We start from the raw sequence: 14,213 nt of genomic DNA, 5'->3' as shown, positions 1-14,213 counted from the left end.
ATGGTTAGCAAGGGTTATTCTCCGAGTAAAACATTTTTCACCTTCTGAGCTTGAAAATGGCTTTTTCCCTGTATGAATTTTTTTATGTTTTAAGAGATCTGATTTCTGAATAAAACATTTCCCACATTTTGAACACAAATATGGCTTCTCCCCTGTGTGAATTCTGTAATGTATACCAAGATCTGATTCCTGAGTAAAACATTTACTGCATTCTGAGCATGAAAATGGCTTCTCCCCAGTGTGAGTTTTTTGATGATCAGAATTTTGGACTTGTTTGAAAAGATCAGATGATAGTTCTTTCCTAGGAAGGACTGGAGGAATATCTAGGACACCAGCAGGCTCTTCATATGTAGCATGTGTGATACTTTGATCATCTGTTTTAAATTCTGAAGATATTAGAGGTCCAACTGAACTCCCGACACAGTCATCTGCTAAAAATAACACAATGTTATTATTTAATGAAATTATTTTGAAAGTACATTTTTTTTAACCATAACAGCAGAAATTAAATTAGGGAAAAAAATATTCTGAATCTGTTTTCTAATTTTGAGATCTAAGAGTTACATCTTTGTTAATTCAGACCTTCCATTCCTGTATCCAAGATATCTCTCCAGTAATACCAGTTCTCTGAAATGTGCTACAATAAATAATCTGAGTGATTGTCACAATGTGACTGCAGGATAACAAGGGACAGAGGGCTCATATACTGTTCCTCATGCTAGAAGACCCTAGGCTATCCCTAACCTCTGGATTACCCCTGAAGGAGGAGATGCCAGAGTCTTGTGCCTTGCTATTCTCCGGACCAGATCTTATCTGTTATCCCGATTAAAACAGACGGGAACAAAATTCAGACACACTCAAACTCACAGAAATAACGAGTGAGAGACTAAGGAGAAAAGCAAGAGCAGGAAGGCAGCAACAAAAAGACAGCAAAGGTTAACACCACAACTGCTCACAAAAACAATGAACAACAACAAACACCAGTTAGTTTGTATCACAACACTTCACCACACCTGTATAGGTAAACTATAGCTGGCATTAATGGCATATACAGTAAAGAAGTGAATGACACTGGCTCCCCTATAGCATGTGATCAAAGACATTAACAAGCAGCCCAGGAGAGAATGACCTTGCTATATTAAATAGACTCAGTGTGTTGATCACAGACATCAAAGAAGTTAACAGGCAGAGTACCAGAATTTGTAGTTTCTACAGATCCTGATGCCGCCATGAGAGTTGACGATGCCTGCAAAAAATCTTTGTGACGTTGATCCACAACATAGACAATTTCAAAGAGATTTTTTTTTAAGGGCGAAAATAAAATAGTTAAAGCCACATGTAATAAAAAAAAATTAACTCATATGTGACAATTCACCTGTATCCGCTCCATTCTGTAGTTCCTGCTGTTGCGCGACTGATCAGGGAGGAGTAGTGAAAAAACACATCTTACATCATCAATTTTTCTCGAACATTTAGGGATTGTTGTAACTAATGTTATATTTTGAACATCCAAGGAGTACCAATACAGCAGTGATAGGGAACTTAGTAACCCTTCAATATCCCGTAATCGAGTCACAAGGTGTCGACTGGAGTTGTGAGGTTGCTGTCAAAAATTGACAGCTAAGTTTAAAAGGCTAAGAGCCGCCTCTGTTAGAGACATATGCCGGATATCTAATAGGGATGTCTGGGACTGTAACGCTGATGGCCTATCTTTAGGCTTTGTAACCAAAGCAGGTAGCAGGGTCTTGTGGTCTGTGCAGATAAACATTAGGGCTCCAAATCATTAAGACAATACACTGAAAAATGACATCATGGAACGGAGTGAGAGTTCTGACATAGGGAACACCGCAGTTTTTGATGAAGTAGAGAAGCAGTGGCATCACACCCTTCTTCTGGCCAAGCAATGCCAATTTTGGCAAAGCTGGTTAAAACTAGCGTGAACACACACACACACACACACCAGCCTGTCTCCTCTTCAGCTTTAGACATGTGCAAGTAAGAGACCTTTGGTCACATGATGTGATGTTGAAAAGGTTCTTAAGTAGTCCTATAAATCGGCAAATAAACACCGGGCCCTAGAATAGAGGCCCTGTGTTATTGCTTAGTTTGCTCAACTCTTTCCCCCAAAGGCCAGTCCTGCATCCCAGCCTGTCTTCTGTTCAGTTCTTGTAGACTCCTGCAATTAAGAGACCTTTGGTTACATCATGTCACATGACTTTGAAGTCATCAAAGGTCCTCAAACAATCAGCCTTAGAATAGAACTGATGGGGTCACTAAGAGAGTGAGGTTCCTGAGAAATTGTGTAGTTTGACTCCTCCCAACGCTGGCCATGACTGTAACTAGGGTTTATATTTCAAGCATTCTCCAAAAATCCCATAAAATCATGGTAGGGCTTATTTTTGGTGTAGGTCGTGTTTTCTGAGAAACAGGGTATTCATGAACCCTCTGAAGGTCTTTAAGTTGCCTTCATAACGACATAGAGAAGGCACTAGAAACAAACAACAGAAGAAGCAGAAGCAAAGAAAATACAGCTGAAAAAAACAGAGCAGAAAGTCTAAAAATGTAAACACAAAATTAGTGCAGAAGGTACATGAGTAGATATCTCTTACTGGATAGATCTGGAGGAAACACATCCTGAGGAACATCGGGATCTTCTTGGTTACAGTCCTGTGGGAGAAGAGGACGGGGACATCTCTCTGGTGTTGTCCTCTTACTGGATAGACCTGAAGGAGACACATACAGGGACTGAATTCATTCCTTACATACAGATAATTATAGGCCGTGTGTATTTAGTCCTGTCTATTACCTGGTGATGTGAGGGGCTGGGGAACCTCCATCATGACGTCCTTGTACAGATCTTTGTGTCCTTCTAAATACTCCCACTCCTCCATGGAGAAATAGACGGTGACGTGCTGACACCTTATAGGAACCTGACACATACAATGATACCGTCACCCCCGATCCCTTCATAGCGTTACTGTATAATGTCCCAGCATTCCCAGCAGTGTCACCTCTCCAGTCAGCAGCTCAATCATCTTGTAGGTGAGTTCTAGGATCTTGTGGTCATTGATGTCCTCATGTATCGGGGGGGAGAGGTGGAGGCCCCGTGATTGGGCTCAGGGGTCTTCTCCATCCCTCAGACACAGGGGCCTGACAGCGCTCACTAGAGGTCTTCTTCACTACTGTGTAATCCTGGTTATGGAGAGACACAGTAATAAATCTCACTCCAGACATTTCCAGAGTCTTTACCTCTCCAGTTCTGTCCATCTGTTATTCCCATAGATAAGAATGATGTAATGTGACGTCATCAGAATCTCTCACCTCTCCAGTAAGCCGGAAGAGGATCTCTAGGGTGAGGTGTAATATCCTCTCCGCCATCTTGTACCTGTCCATATCCATCCTTGATGGGTCAATCAGGAGAATTCTCTTATATAAAAGATCTCCACTGAAAGGATCCGATATTGTAGGGACCTGAATGGGGAGAAGAGGACGATGTAACATCATAAAGAATCCACTGTAATAATACAATTACTGGAGATAACCGTTCACTACTTAGGGATGATTGCCGCACTGCAATGAGGAGTCCAGACTAACTCTGCTGCCTTATTACAGTGAATGGATCCTTTGGGGGTTTCATCTGAATCATGTCATTTGAAGAATTACATGTAGACCTGTCATGCTAATAGGTTGAGGAGAAGGTCCTAGCCTCATTGCGCCCTGAACCAGGCTTACCCGGAGGGAAATGATTAAGTGCCTACCCAGTCATCACCAGAGCCTCTGAGGTTGGACTTTGCTGCCAGTAGGCACCAGTTACCAATACAGGGCAGTCCCTGGTTGTTGTTTGTCACCAAGAGGCTGAGCGGTGTATCATGAGAAAGATGGGGTGGGAACCACTGCCTCTAGGGAAGAACAGGAAGGATAAAACCTGTCACTTACTCTGAGCAACCCTGAGCTCCCGATGTCCCAAGACAGGTTCTTTCCCCTTGTGCGGCAATCACGTGTCTATCCCTGTCTTACCCTAATCACAACCATATCTAGGGAGCAGGGCAGGAGGAACACTAGTCCTGCTTTATGATAATGACACAAAAGGAAAACGACAGACAAAGGAAAAAGAAACTACATTCCCAAACAATAAGTGGTAAAAAAGGGGCATGGAAAAAGGAATGAATAAAAAGGGAGATGATCAATAGGAAGACACCAAAGAAAACTTCCAAGCAGCAATCTCCAGGATCAAATTCAAAACAATTTCTCTTTCCATGGTTCTCACCTTCATGCCAGCACCATGAAAAAGCAAGTTATCACTGGCAACTACTGAGGTAAAGTGGTGAGTACTTATAACGGAGGAGTGCAAAAATCAGAACAGCTGAGACAACTAAAGATGGTAAGCCAAGAAAGAAACAAGAAACAAGGGTCTGCTTAACCCCAAAAGCGCCAGCACAAGGATAGTCTGCACAGCTACGTGGAAGACAAAGCAGATCCAACTAGTGCTGGCTTATGCTGTGACCTTCTGACCCATCGGATAGGGGAGACCTCTCTCTGTCCGATAACCTGGTGTCAAAACCCTGATGTAAGTGTTCAGTGTAGAGAACGGGATAAATGTGATCCAAAAGTCACAGACAGATGGAGAAGTCCCATCTATGATTAGCGCTAATCCTGCCATCTCTACCGCTCTCATTACACAAGAATAAAACATATAATACTGGAGGATAAAACAAGACTGAGCACAAGACCTTCACAGCCGTCTACACATCATAGGGAGATTTCATGGCACCTTCTCTCCATCTACCTGAGGATCCTGAGGAATATCGGGATCTTCTTGTTTACAGTCCTGTGGGAGAAGAAGACGGGGACATCTCTCTGGTGTTGTCCTCTTACTGGATAGAACTGGAGGAGACACATACAGGGACTGAATTCATTCCTTACATACAGATAATTATGGGCCGTGTGTATTTAGTCCTATTACCTGGTGATGTGAGGGGCTGGAGAACCTCCATCATGACGTCCTTGTACAGATCTTTGTGTCCTTCTAAATACTTCCACTCCTCCATGGAGAAATAGACGGTGACGTCCTGACACCTTATAGGAACCTGACACATACAATAGTACCGTCACCCCCGATCCCTTCATCGCGTTACTGTATAATGTCCCAGCATTCCCAGCAGTGTCACCTCTCTAGTCAGCAGCTCAATCATCTTGTAGGTGAGTTCTAGGATCTTCTGGTCATTGATGTCCTCATGTATCGGGGGGTGAGGTGGAGGCCCCGTGATTGGGCTCAGGGGTCTTCCCCATCCCTCAGACACAGGGGCCTGACAGCGCTCACTAGAGGTCTTCTTCACTACTGTGTAATCCTGGTTATGGAGAGACACAGTAATAAATCTCACTCCAGACATTTCCAGAGTCCTCACCTCTCCAGTTCTGTCCATCTGTTATTCCCATAGATAAGAATGATGTAATGTGACGTCATCAGAATCTCTCACCTCTCCAGTAAGCCGGAAGAGGATCTCTAGGGTGAGGTGTAATATCCTCTCCGCCATCTTGTCTCTGTCCATATCCATCCTTCACGGGGCAATCAGGAGAATTCTCTTATATAGAAGATCTCCACTGAGAGGATCCGATATTGTAGGGACCTGAATGAGAAGGAGAAGAGGCGATATGTAAAATACTGCAGATAATAATGGAGGTAAGAAAAAATTTCAACATGAAATGTGCTATGTAAGTAGTAAAACCGACCCATAAAAGTATAACATTATTTTTATAGCACTATAAATACAATGAAAAGTGATCAATTATCCATATTGCACCTAGAATGGTATCAATGAAAATGTCGGCTCATCAAGCACAAAACAAGTCCTCACTCAGCTCAATCGACGCAAAAAGAATAATGTTACCGGTGTCGGAAAATGGAGACACAAACTTATATTTTTACAAAAGTGATTTTTATTCACCACTAGAGATGAGTGAACCTGACGTTCAGTGTTTGGTACAAACTCAGACTTTTCCAAGAAGGTGCGGAGATCGGATGCTTTACGTATGTAAACCACTCTCGCGAGCATCGCTGTGCTTGGGTACGCTCGGTGCTCGGCCCGGTGTGAGCCGCTTGCAGTGTTTGATCGGCTCGCACTGGGGGTAAGAGCAGCGTGATCGGATGTAGTGTGCACCCACTATTTTTTCACCAATTCACCATACTTGAATTTTTACTTAATCTCCGGTAGATTTGCTGACTATCCATTTAAAAAAAAAAAAATCCTTCATATGGCATGTGGGCGGAAAAATAAAAGCAATTATTACTCCCAGAATAAGAGCAGGAAAATACAAAAGAGTAAAAACAAAACAATGTCCCAGTTTTTGGTTAAGAGCAGAGCAATGGAATTAGGTATTCATGTTTCTAACGGAAGCAGAGGGGCCCAGCATTGATTCATATGGGGCCTGTCCGATTTCCTTTTGTTGTTTATTTTAAGAATAAAAAAAAAATTCACATGGCTCCTGTTCAGCCCCCGTGGACTACTGACCTGGCCTCTGCATCAGGGGTCTGAGAATCGGTTTACTCATCTCAAGACTCTAGTGATACGGCACAGTGAGAGCGCTTGTACGGAAATCAGATCATGGAGACAAGTGTGACCGTAGCGGGGTCCCATGCACAATTTACCACCTATTTCTTGTATTAAGGCAGCAAAAGAGTGAAAATTAACCCGATTACAAAATGTGCCCACAGTATATTTCACTACTAAACTAGAAAAATTCTGTAAATAAAAAAGATCAACTATTCCTTACTGGTTTTGGAGCTCGTAGACTTTAATTGTCTATGCCATCTGACACTTAGGCAGGCTTTGCACACTACGACATCGCAGGTGCGATGTCGGTGGGGTCAAATTGAAAATGACGTACTTCCGGCATCGCATGCGACATCGTAGTGTGTAAAGGCTCGATGATACGATTAACGAGCGCAAAAGCGTCGTAATCGTATCATCGGTGCAGCGTCGGCGTAATCCATAATTACGCTGACGCGACGGTCCGATGTTGTTCCTCTCTCCTGCGGCAGCACACATCGCTGTGTGTGAAGCCGCAGGAGCGAGGAACATCTCCTACCGGCGTCACCGCGGCTTCCGTAGGATATGCGGAAGGAAGGAGGTGGGCGGGATGTTTACATCCCGCTCATCTCCGCCCCTCCGCTCCGATTGGCCGCCTGCCGTGTGACGTCGCAGTGACGCCGCACGACCCGCCCCCTTAACAAGGAGGCGGGTCGCCGGCCAGAGCGATGGTCGCAGGACAGGTGAGTCCATGTGAAGCTATCACAAGGATATCGCTGCTGCGACGGGGGCGGGGACTATCGCATGCGACATCGCAGCATCGGCTTGCGATGCCGCAACGTGCAAAGCCCGCCTTACTCTGAAGCGATGTTCTACAATGTGAGAGGAAAATGAGAGGTGCGTCTTAAAATCCGAATATAGCTTACCGGGAAGTGGAGAATTGGCAGGGGGCTGTCTGTGCGGCTCTGTGTGCGGGCGGGCGGAGGGGTGTCTGTCAATGCCGGCAGCCAGTTGTCTCTGTTTCGATGGCCGTCTGCCTCTCTTTGCGGGTGGGCTGGCAGGCGGCCTGCTGGCTGCCACTCTGTGTGCGGGCGCGCGGAATGGTGTCTGTCAGTGCGTGTGGGTGGCCGGGTGTCTCTGTCCCGGTGGCCAGCTCCCTCTCTGTGCGGGTGGGCTAGCAGGCGGCCTGCTGGCTGCTACTCTGTGCGGGCAGGTGGCTCTGCAGACTGCAGTAGCTGTGCAGTGGGTGTCCCAGTCTGTCCACTGTCCCGGCTTCAATTGATGGTACCGGGAGTCAGCGCGTCCGCAGATGGAGCTTTTGGATGAACACTCTTGCACCCCTCCAATCTATCCTAAACTCTGCAGCCCGCTTAATCCACCTCTCCCCTCGCTACTCCCCAGCCTCGCCACTCTGCCAATCCCTTCACTGGCTTCCCATCGCCCAACGACTCCAGTTCAAAACATTAACCATGACATACAAAGCCATGCACAACCTGTCTCCTCCCTACATCTGTGACCTAGTCTCCCGGTACCTACCTGCACGCAACCTCAGATCCTCACAAGATCTCCTTCTCTGCTCCTCTCTTATCTCCTCTTCCCACAATCGTGTACAAGATTTCTCCCGTGCATCCCCCATACTCTGGAACGCTCTACCTCAGCACATCAGACTCTCCCCTACCGTGGAAAGCTTCAAGAGGAACCTCAAGACCCACCTCTTCCAACAAGCCTACAACCTACAATAGCCCTCAGCCCAGTAGACCACTGCGCAACCAGCTCTGTCCTCGCCTATTGTACCATCACCCATTCCCTGTAGACTGTGAGCCCTCGCGGGCAGGGTCCTCTCTCCTCCTATACCAGTCTGTCTTGTACTGTTAATGATTGTTGTACGTATACCCTCTTTCACTTGTAAAGCGCCATGGAATAAATGGCGCTATAATAATAAATAATAATAATAATAATAATAATAAAAGCTCCATCTGTGCACGCACCGCTCTGGGAGTCAGCTCATGCACAGATGGAGCTTTTGGATGAAAGCTCCATGTGCACACGCACCGCTCCAGGCGCCATCATTCGAAGACGGGACCGTGGACAGACTGGGACGCTAGCCGCACCGGCCTGCTCCACCACTGATCCGCCGCCTCCGCTGCCACCACTGACCCGCCGCCGCTGCTAGCACAGCCGCTGCCTCCTGTGACCCCGCTCCACCACTGCTGCCACCCCCTCCGATAAGACAACAATGGAGTATAAGACGGACACCATTTTTATTTTTACCTTTTTTATCTCTAAATTTGGGGTGCGTCTTATAATCTAGTGCGTCTTATAAAATGAAAAATTCGGTACTTCCCTGTTCTAGGGTAACCCGCTTTTTAGTACCTGCATGGAAATGACAGTCAAACATGTGCATTACCTGTTTTTCCAAAAAAAAGTCCTCCCCCAAAAATAAGCACTAGCAGGGATTTTCAGCATTTTCAGAGAAAGGCTTAAATATAAGCCCTCCCCCAAAAATAAGCCCTAGTTGCGGATCAATAATGAAGAGTCCGTGCAGCTTAAAAAAGGTTACAAATACTACAGGACACTTCATTATACACAGCGGCACCCGGCAATTACACTCACCCGACATGGAGCGGCAGGACCTGCAGTGATCACACACCCGCACACATCAGCTCTCACACACACACACACACACAATCAGATCTCATACACAAACAAACATCGGATTGCACGTACAGTCAGATCGCACACATAATCAGATCGCACACACAAACATCGGATCACACGCAAACATCAAATCACACACACAAACATCAAATCACACACACACACACATCGGATCGCACACACATCGGATCGCACACACACCTCATCCAGCGACACCGATCTCTTCTCGCCGGCAGAATCCTGCAGTGCAGTGGAGTGCAAGGAACAGGACCTGCGGCCGGACACGTGACTTACTCTCATTCTCTGCTGCCGTAAGTGCTGGATGTAATGTGAGTGTGTGTGTGTGTGTGTGATCTGCTGTATGTGTGATCTGCTGTGTGCGTCTGCAGTCGGCTGTGTGTGTGATCTGCTGTGTGTGTCTGCAATCGGCTGCGTGTGTGTCTGCGATCGGCTGTGTTTTTCTGCGATCGGCTGTATGTGTCTGCGTTCGGCTGTGTGTATCTGCGTTCGGCTGTGTGTATCTGTGATCGGATGTGTGTATCTGTGATCGGCTGTGTGTGCCTGTGATCGGATGTGTGTATCTGTGATCGGCTGTGTGTGTCTGCGTTCGGCTGTGTGTATCTGTGATCGGATGTGTGTATCTGTGATCGGCTGTGTGTGCCTGCGATCTACTGTGTGTGATCTGCTGTGTATATCTGCAATCTGCTGTGTGTGTGTGTGATCTGCTGTGTGTGTGTGATCTGCTGTGTGTGTGTGTGTGCCTGCGATCAGATGTGTGTGCCTGTGATCGGCTGTGTGTATCTGTGATCGGATGTGTGTGCCTGTGATCGGCTGTGTGTATCTGTGATCGGCTGTGTGTGCCTGCGATCGGATGTGTGTATCTGTGATCGGCTGTGTGTGCCTGCGATCGGATGTGTGTGATCTGCTGTGTATATCTGCAATCTGCTGTGTGTGTGATCTGCTGTGTGTGTGTGTGATCTGCTGTGTGTGTGTGCCTGCGATCGGATGTGTGTATCTGTGATCGGCTGTGTGTGCCTGAGATTTGCTATGTGTGCCTGCGATCTGCTGTGTGTGATCTGTATATATCTGCGGTGTGTGTGATCTGCTGTGTGTGTGTGTGTGTGATCTGCTGTGTGTGATCTGCTGTGTGTGTGTGTGTGTGATCTGCTGTGTGTGTGTGTGTGATCTGCTGTGTTTGTGTGTGTGTGATCTACTGTGTGTGATCTGCTGTGTGTGTCAGCTAGCAGCAGGGTAGGACGGCGTGCAGCACCTACTAGAGATCACAGGAGGACCTGGGAACCACGCAGACGTCCTGGTCTGGTGAGTATGAGTCTCCTGGGAAGTGGAGGGGGGTCTGCTTACCCCCCAACCGTGTTTCTCCAAGAATAAGACCTCCTCCAAAAATAAGCCCCAGTGCTTTTTTGGGGGGCAAAAAAAAATAAGACAGTGTCTTATTTTTGGAAAAACATGGTAGTAATGCAGCCTAATGATATCTACAGAAGTCTGGGAGACCGATGCCACCTGTAGAGGTAGGGCGTGTGAATATCTGATACTTAATCCTGGCTCTAGAGCGTCCCCACATAATTTATGCAGGGCGGACTTCAAAGTGGGAAAAAAACTGGTGACAGCGAGTATTGGGACTGCTTGGAAGACATATAAGAACCGAGGGAGTATATCCATTTTGAATGTGTTAATACGCCCGAACCAAGAGATGATTTTTTTATGATATGCTAGAAGATCCCTTACAGTATATGAGAAAAGCGAGTGATAGTTCATGGAGTAGAGGGAGTCTAGATTAGCAAGGATGGAGATAACTAACAAATTTGATTGCCCTGGACTGCCACTTAAAAGGGAAGTTAGTTTTGTCCATAGATACCGCCGTGGAGCTCAAAGTAACATTCAAGGCTTCTGATTTCCGTAATTGACCTTAAAGTTACTTAGATCCAAAAATTATTTTAACTCTAACAACATATATTAGGACAGCATCCAGCTTTCAGTCAAAGGGGTGGCACCGATGAGGTGTTAATCACCGCTCAGTATACTGCGCTCTCGGTACTGACTGACAGCAGGTTCCAATGCTGAGCGGCTGTCAGTCACTGCAGGGGGAAGGGGGGCAGGGTATATATGTGGTAATAACAGACTTTTCCCACCAGTTTCGCTCGACATCAGCAATAAAAACTCAATGCTGAAGTTGGTTTCTGATTGGTCAGTTTCTTAATCGGGGCTGAGGTCGGTTTCTTATTTGCATTTTTTTCTGTTTTTTCTCTTTACAGGTTTAACAACAAACGTAAAAAAATCTCAATAATAAAGTACAATACAGCGAGGAGCCCGGATGTGAATACACTTAACAGCAGCTACAAAAATGATAAAACTGCACCTACCTCCACCTGCAGAGCCACACACTAGATATATAATACCCTGCACCTACCTCCTCCTGCAGAGCCGCACACCAGATATATAATACCCTGCACCTACCTCCTCCTGCAGAGCCGCACACTAGATATATAATACCCTGCACCTACCTCCACCTGCAGAGCCGCACACTAGATATATAATACCCTGCACCTACCTCCACCTGCAGAGCCGCACACTAGATATATAATACCCTGCACCTACCTCCTCCTGCAGAGCCGCACACTAGATATATAATACCCTGCACCTACCTCCACCTGCAGAGCCGCACACTAGATATATAATACCCTGCACCTGCCTCCACCTGCAGAGCCGCACACTAGATATATAATATCCTGCACCTACCTCCTCCTGCAGAGCCACACACTAGATATATAATACCCTGCACCTACCTCCACCTGCAGAGCCGCACACTAGATATATAATATCCTGCACCTACCTCCTCCTGCAGAGCCGCACACTAGATATATAATATCCTGCACCTACCTCCTCCTGCAGAGCCGCACACTAGATATATAATACCCTGCACCTACCTCCACCTGCAGAGCCGCACACTAGATATATAATATCCTGCACCTACCTCCTCCTGCAGAGCCACACACTAGATATATAATACCCTGCACCTACCTCCTCCTGCAGAGCCACACACTAGATATATAATACCCTGCACCTACCTCCACCTGCAGAGCCGCACACTAGATATATAATACCCTGCACCTACCTCCACCTGCAGAGCCGCACACTAGATATATAATATCCTGCACCTACCTCCACCTGCAGAGCCACACACTAGATATATAATACCCTGCACCTACCTCCTCCTGCAGAGCCACACACTAGATATATAATACCCTGCACCTACCTCCACCTGCAGAGCCGCACACTAGATATATAATACCCTGCACCTACCTCCACCTGCAGAGCCGCACACTAGATATATAATATCCTGCACCTACCTCCACCTGCAGAGCCGCACACTAGATATATAATACCCTGCACCTACCTCCACCTGCAGAGCCGCACACTAGATATATAATACCCTGCACCTACCTCCACCTGCAGAGCCGCACACTAGATATATAATACCCTGCACCTACCTCCACCTGCAGAGCCGCACACTAGATATATAATACCCTGCACCTACCTCCACCTGCAGAGCCGCACACTAGATATATAATACCCTGCACCTACCTCCACCTGCAGAGCCGCACACTAGATATATAATACCCTGCACCTACCTCCTCCTGCAGAGCCGCACACTAGATATATAATACCCTGCACCTACCTCCACCTGCAGAGCCGCACACTAGATATATAATACCCTGCACCTACCTCCACCTGCAGAGCCGCACACTAGATATATAATACCCTGCACCTACCTCCACCTGCAGAGCCGCACACTAGATATATAATACCCTGCACCTACCTCCACCTGCAGAGCCGCACACTAGATATATAATACCCTGCACCTACCTCCTCCTGCAGAGCCACACACTAGATATATAATACCCTGCACCTACCTCCACCTGCAGAGCCACACACTAGATATATAATACCCTGCACCTACCTCCACCTGCAGAGCCACACACTAGATATATAATACCCTGCACCTACCTCCACCTGCAGAGCCGCACACTAGATATATAATACCCTGCACCTACCTCCACCTGCAGAGCCGCACACTAGATATATAATACCCTGCACCTACCTCCACCTGCAGAGCCGCACACTAGATATATAATACCCTGCACCTACCTCCACCTGCAGAGCCGCACACTAGATATATAATACCCTGCACCTACCTCCACCTGCAGAGCCGCACACTAGATATATAATACCCTGCACCTACCTCCACCTGCAGAGCCGCACACTAGATATATAATACCCTGCACCTACCTCCACCTGCAGAGCCGCACACTAGATATATAATACCCTGCACCTACCTCCACCTGCAGAGCCGCACACTAGATATATAATACCCTGCACCTACCTCCACCTGCAGAGCCGCACACTAGATATATAATACCCTGCACCTACCTCCACCTGCAGAGCCGCACACTAGATATATAATACCCTGCACCTACCTCCACCTGCAGAGCCGCACACTAGATATATAATACCCTGCACCTACCTCCACCTGCAGAGCCGCACACTAGATATATAATACCCTGCACCTACCTCCACCTGCAGAGCCGCACACTAGATATATAATACCCTGCACCTACCTCCACCTGCAGAGCCGCACACTAGATATATAATACCCTGCACCTACCTCCACCTGCAGAGCCGCGCACTAGATATATAATACCCTGCACCTACCTCCTCCTGCAGAGCCGCACACTAGATATATAATACCCTGCACCTACCTCCACCTGCAGAGCCGCACACTAGATATATAATACCCTGCACCTACCTCCACCTGCAGAGCCGCACACTAGATATATAATACCCTGCACCTACCTCCACCTGCAGAGCCGCACACTAGATATATAATACCCTGCACCTACCTCCACCTGCAGAGCCGCACACTAGATATATAATACCCTGCACCTACCTCCACCTGCAGAGCCGCACACTAGATATATAATAACCTGCACCTACCTCCACCTGCAGAGC

General features: G+C 46.9%; 2 protein-coding genes and 1 long non-coding RNA gene across 3 annotated transcripts in view; 1 reads left to right on the top strand and 2 right to left on the bottom strand.

The window, feature by feature from the left end:
* Positions 1 to 14,213, bottom strand: part of LOC142259138 (uncharacterized) — a 111,842-nt gene that overhangs the window by 1,867 nt on the left and 95,762 nt on the right. Inside the window, exon 5 of the mRNA XM_075331645.1 lies at positions 62 to 182. Within this exon, the coding sequence (XP_075187760.1) occupies positions 62 to 182 (121 nt within the window). The remainder of the gene's footprint in view (positions 1 to 61; positions 183 to 14,213) is intronic.
* Positions 1 to 14,213, top strand: part of LOC142259142 (uncharacterized) — a 110,939-nt gene that overhangs the window by 39,708 nt on the left and 57,018 nt on the right. The window contains exon 10 of the mRNA XM_075331650.1: positions 4,529 to 4,538. Coding sequence (XP_075187765.1) covers positions 4,529 to 4,538 — 10 coding nt within the window. The remainder of the gene's footprint in view (positions 1 to 4,528; positions 4,539 to 14,213) is intronic.
* On the bottom strand, positions 2,826 to 3,538 carry LOC142259145 (uncharacterized). The gene is made up of 3 exons (XR_012727927.1): positions 3,322 to 3,538; positions 3,012 to 3,192; positions 2,826 to 2,930 (listed from the first exon to the last, which is right to left on the bottom strand). It is a non-coding gene; the product is annotated as an uncharacterized LOC142259145 (long non-coding RNA).

Source organism: Anomaloglossus baeobatrachus (genome assembly GCF_048569485.1).
Source record: "Anomaloglossus baeobatrachus isolate aAnoBae1 chromosome 5 unlocalized genomic scaffold, aAnoBae1.hap1 SUPER_5_unloc_29, whole genome shotgun sequence".
Taxonomy (NCBI): domain Eukaryota; kingdom Metazoa; phylum Chordata; class Amphibia; order Anura; family Aromobatidae; genus Anomaloglossus; species Anomaloglossus baeobatrachus.
Note: the sequence above shows the minus strand (reverse complement) of the source record. Positions and strands in the feature narration are given on the sequence as shown.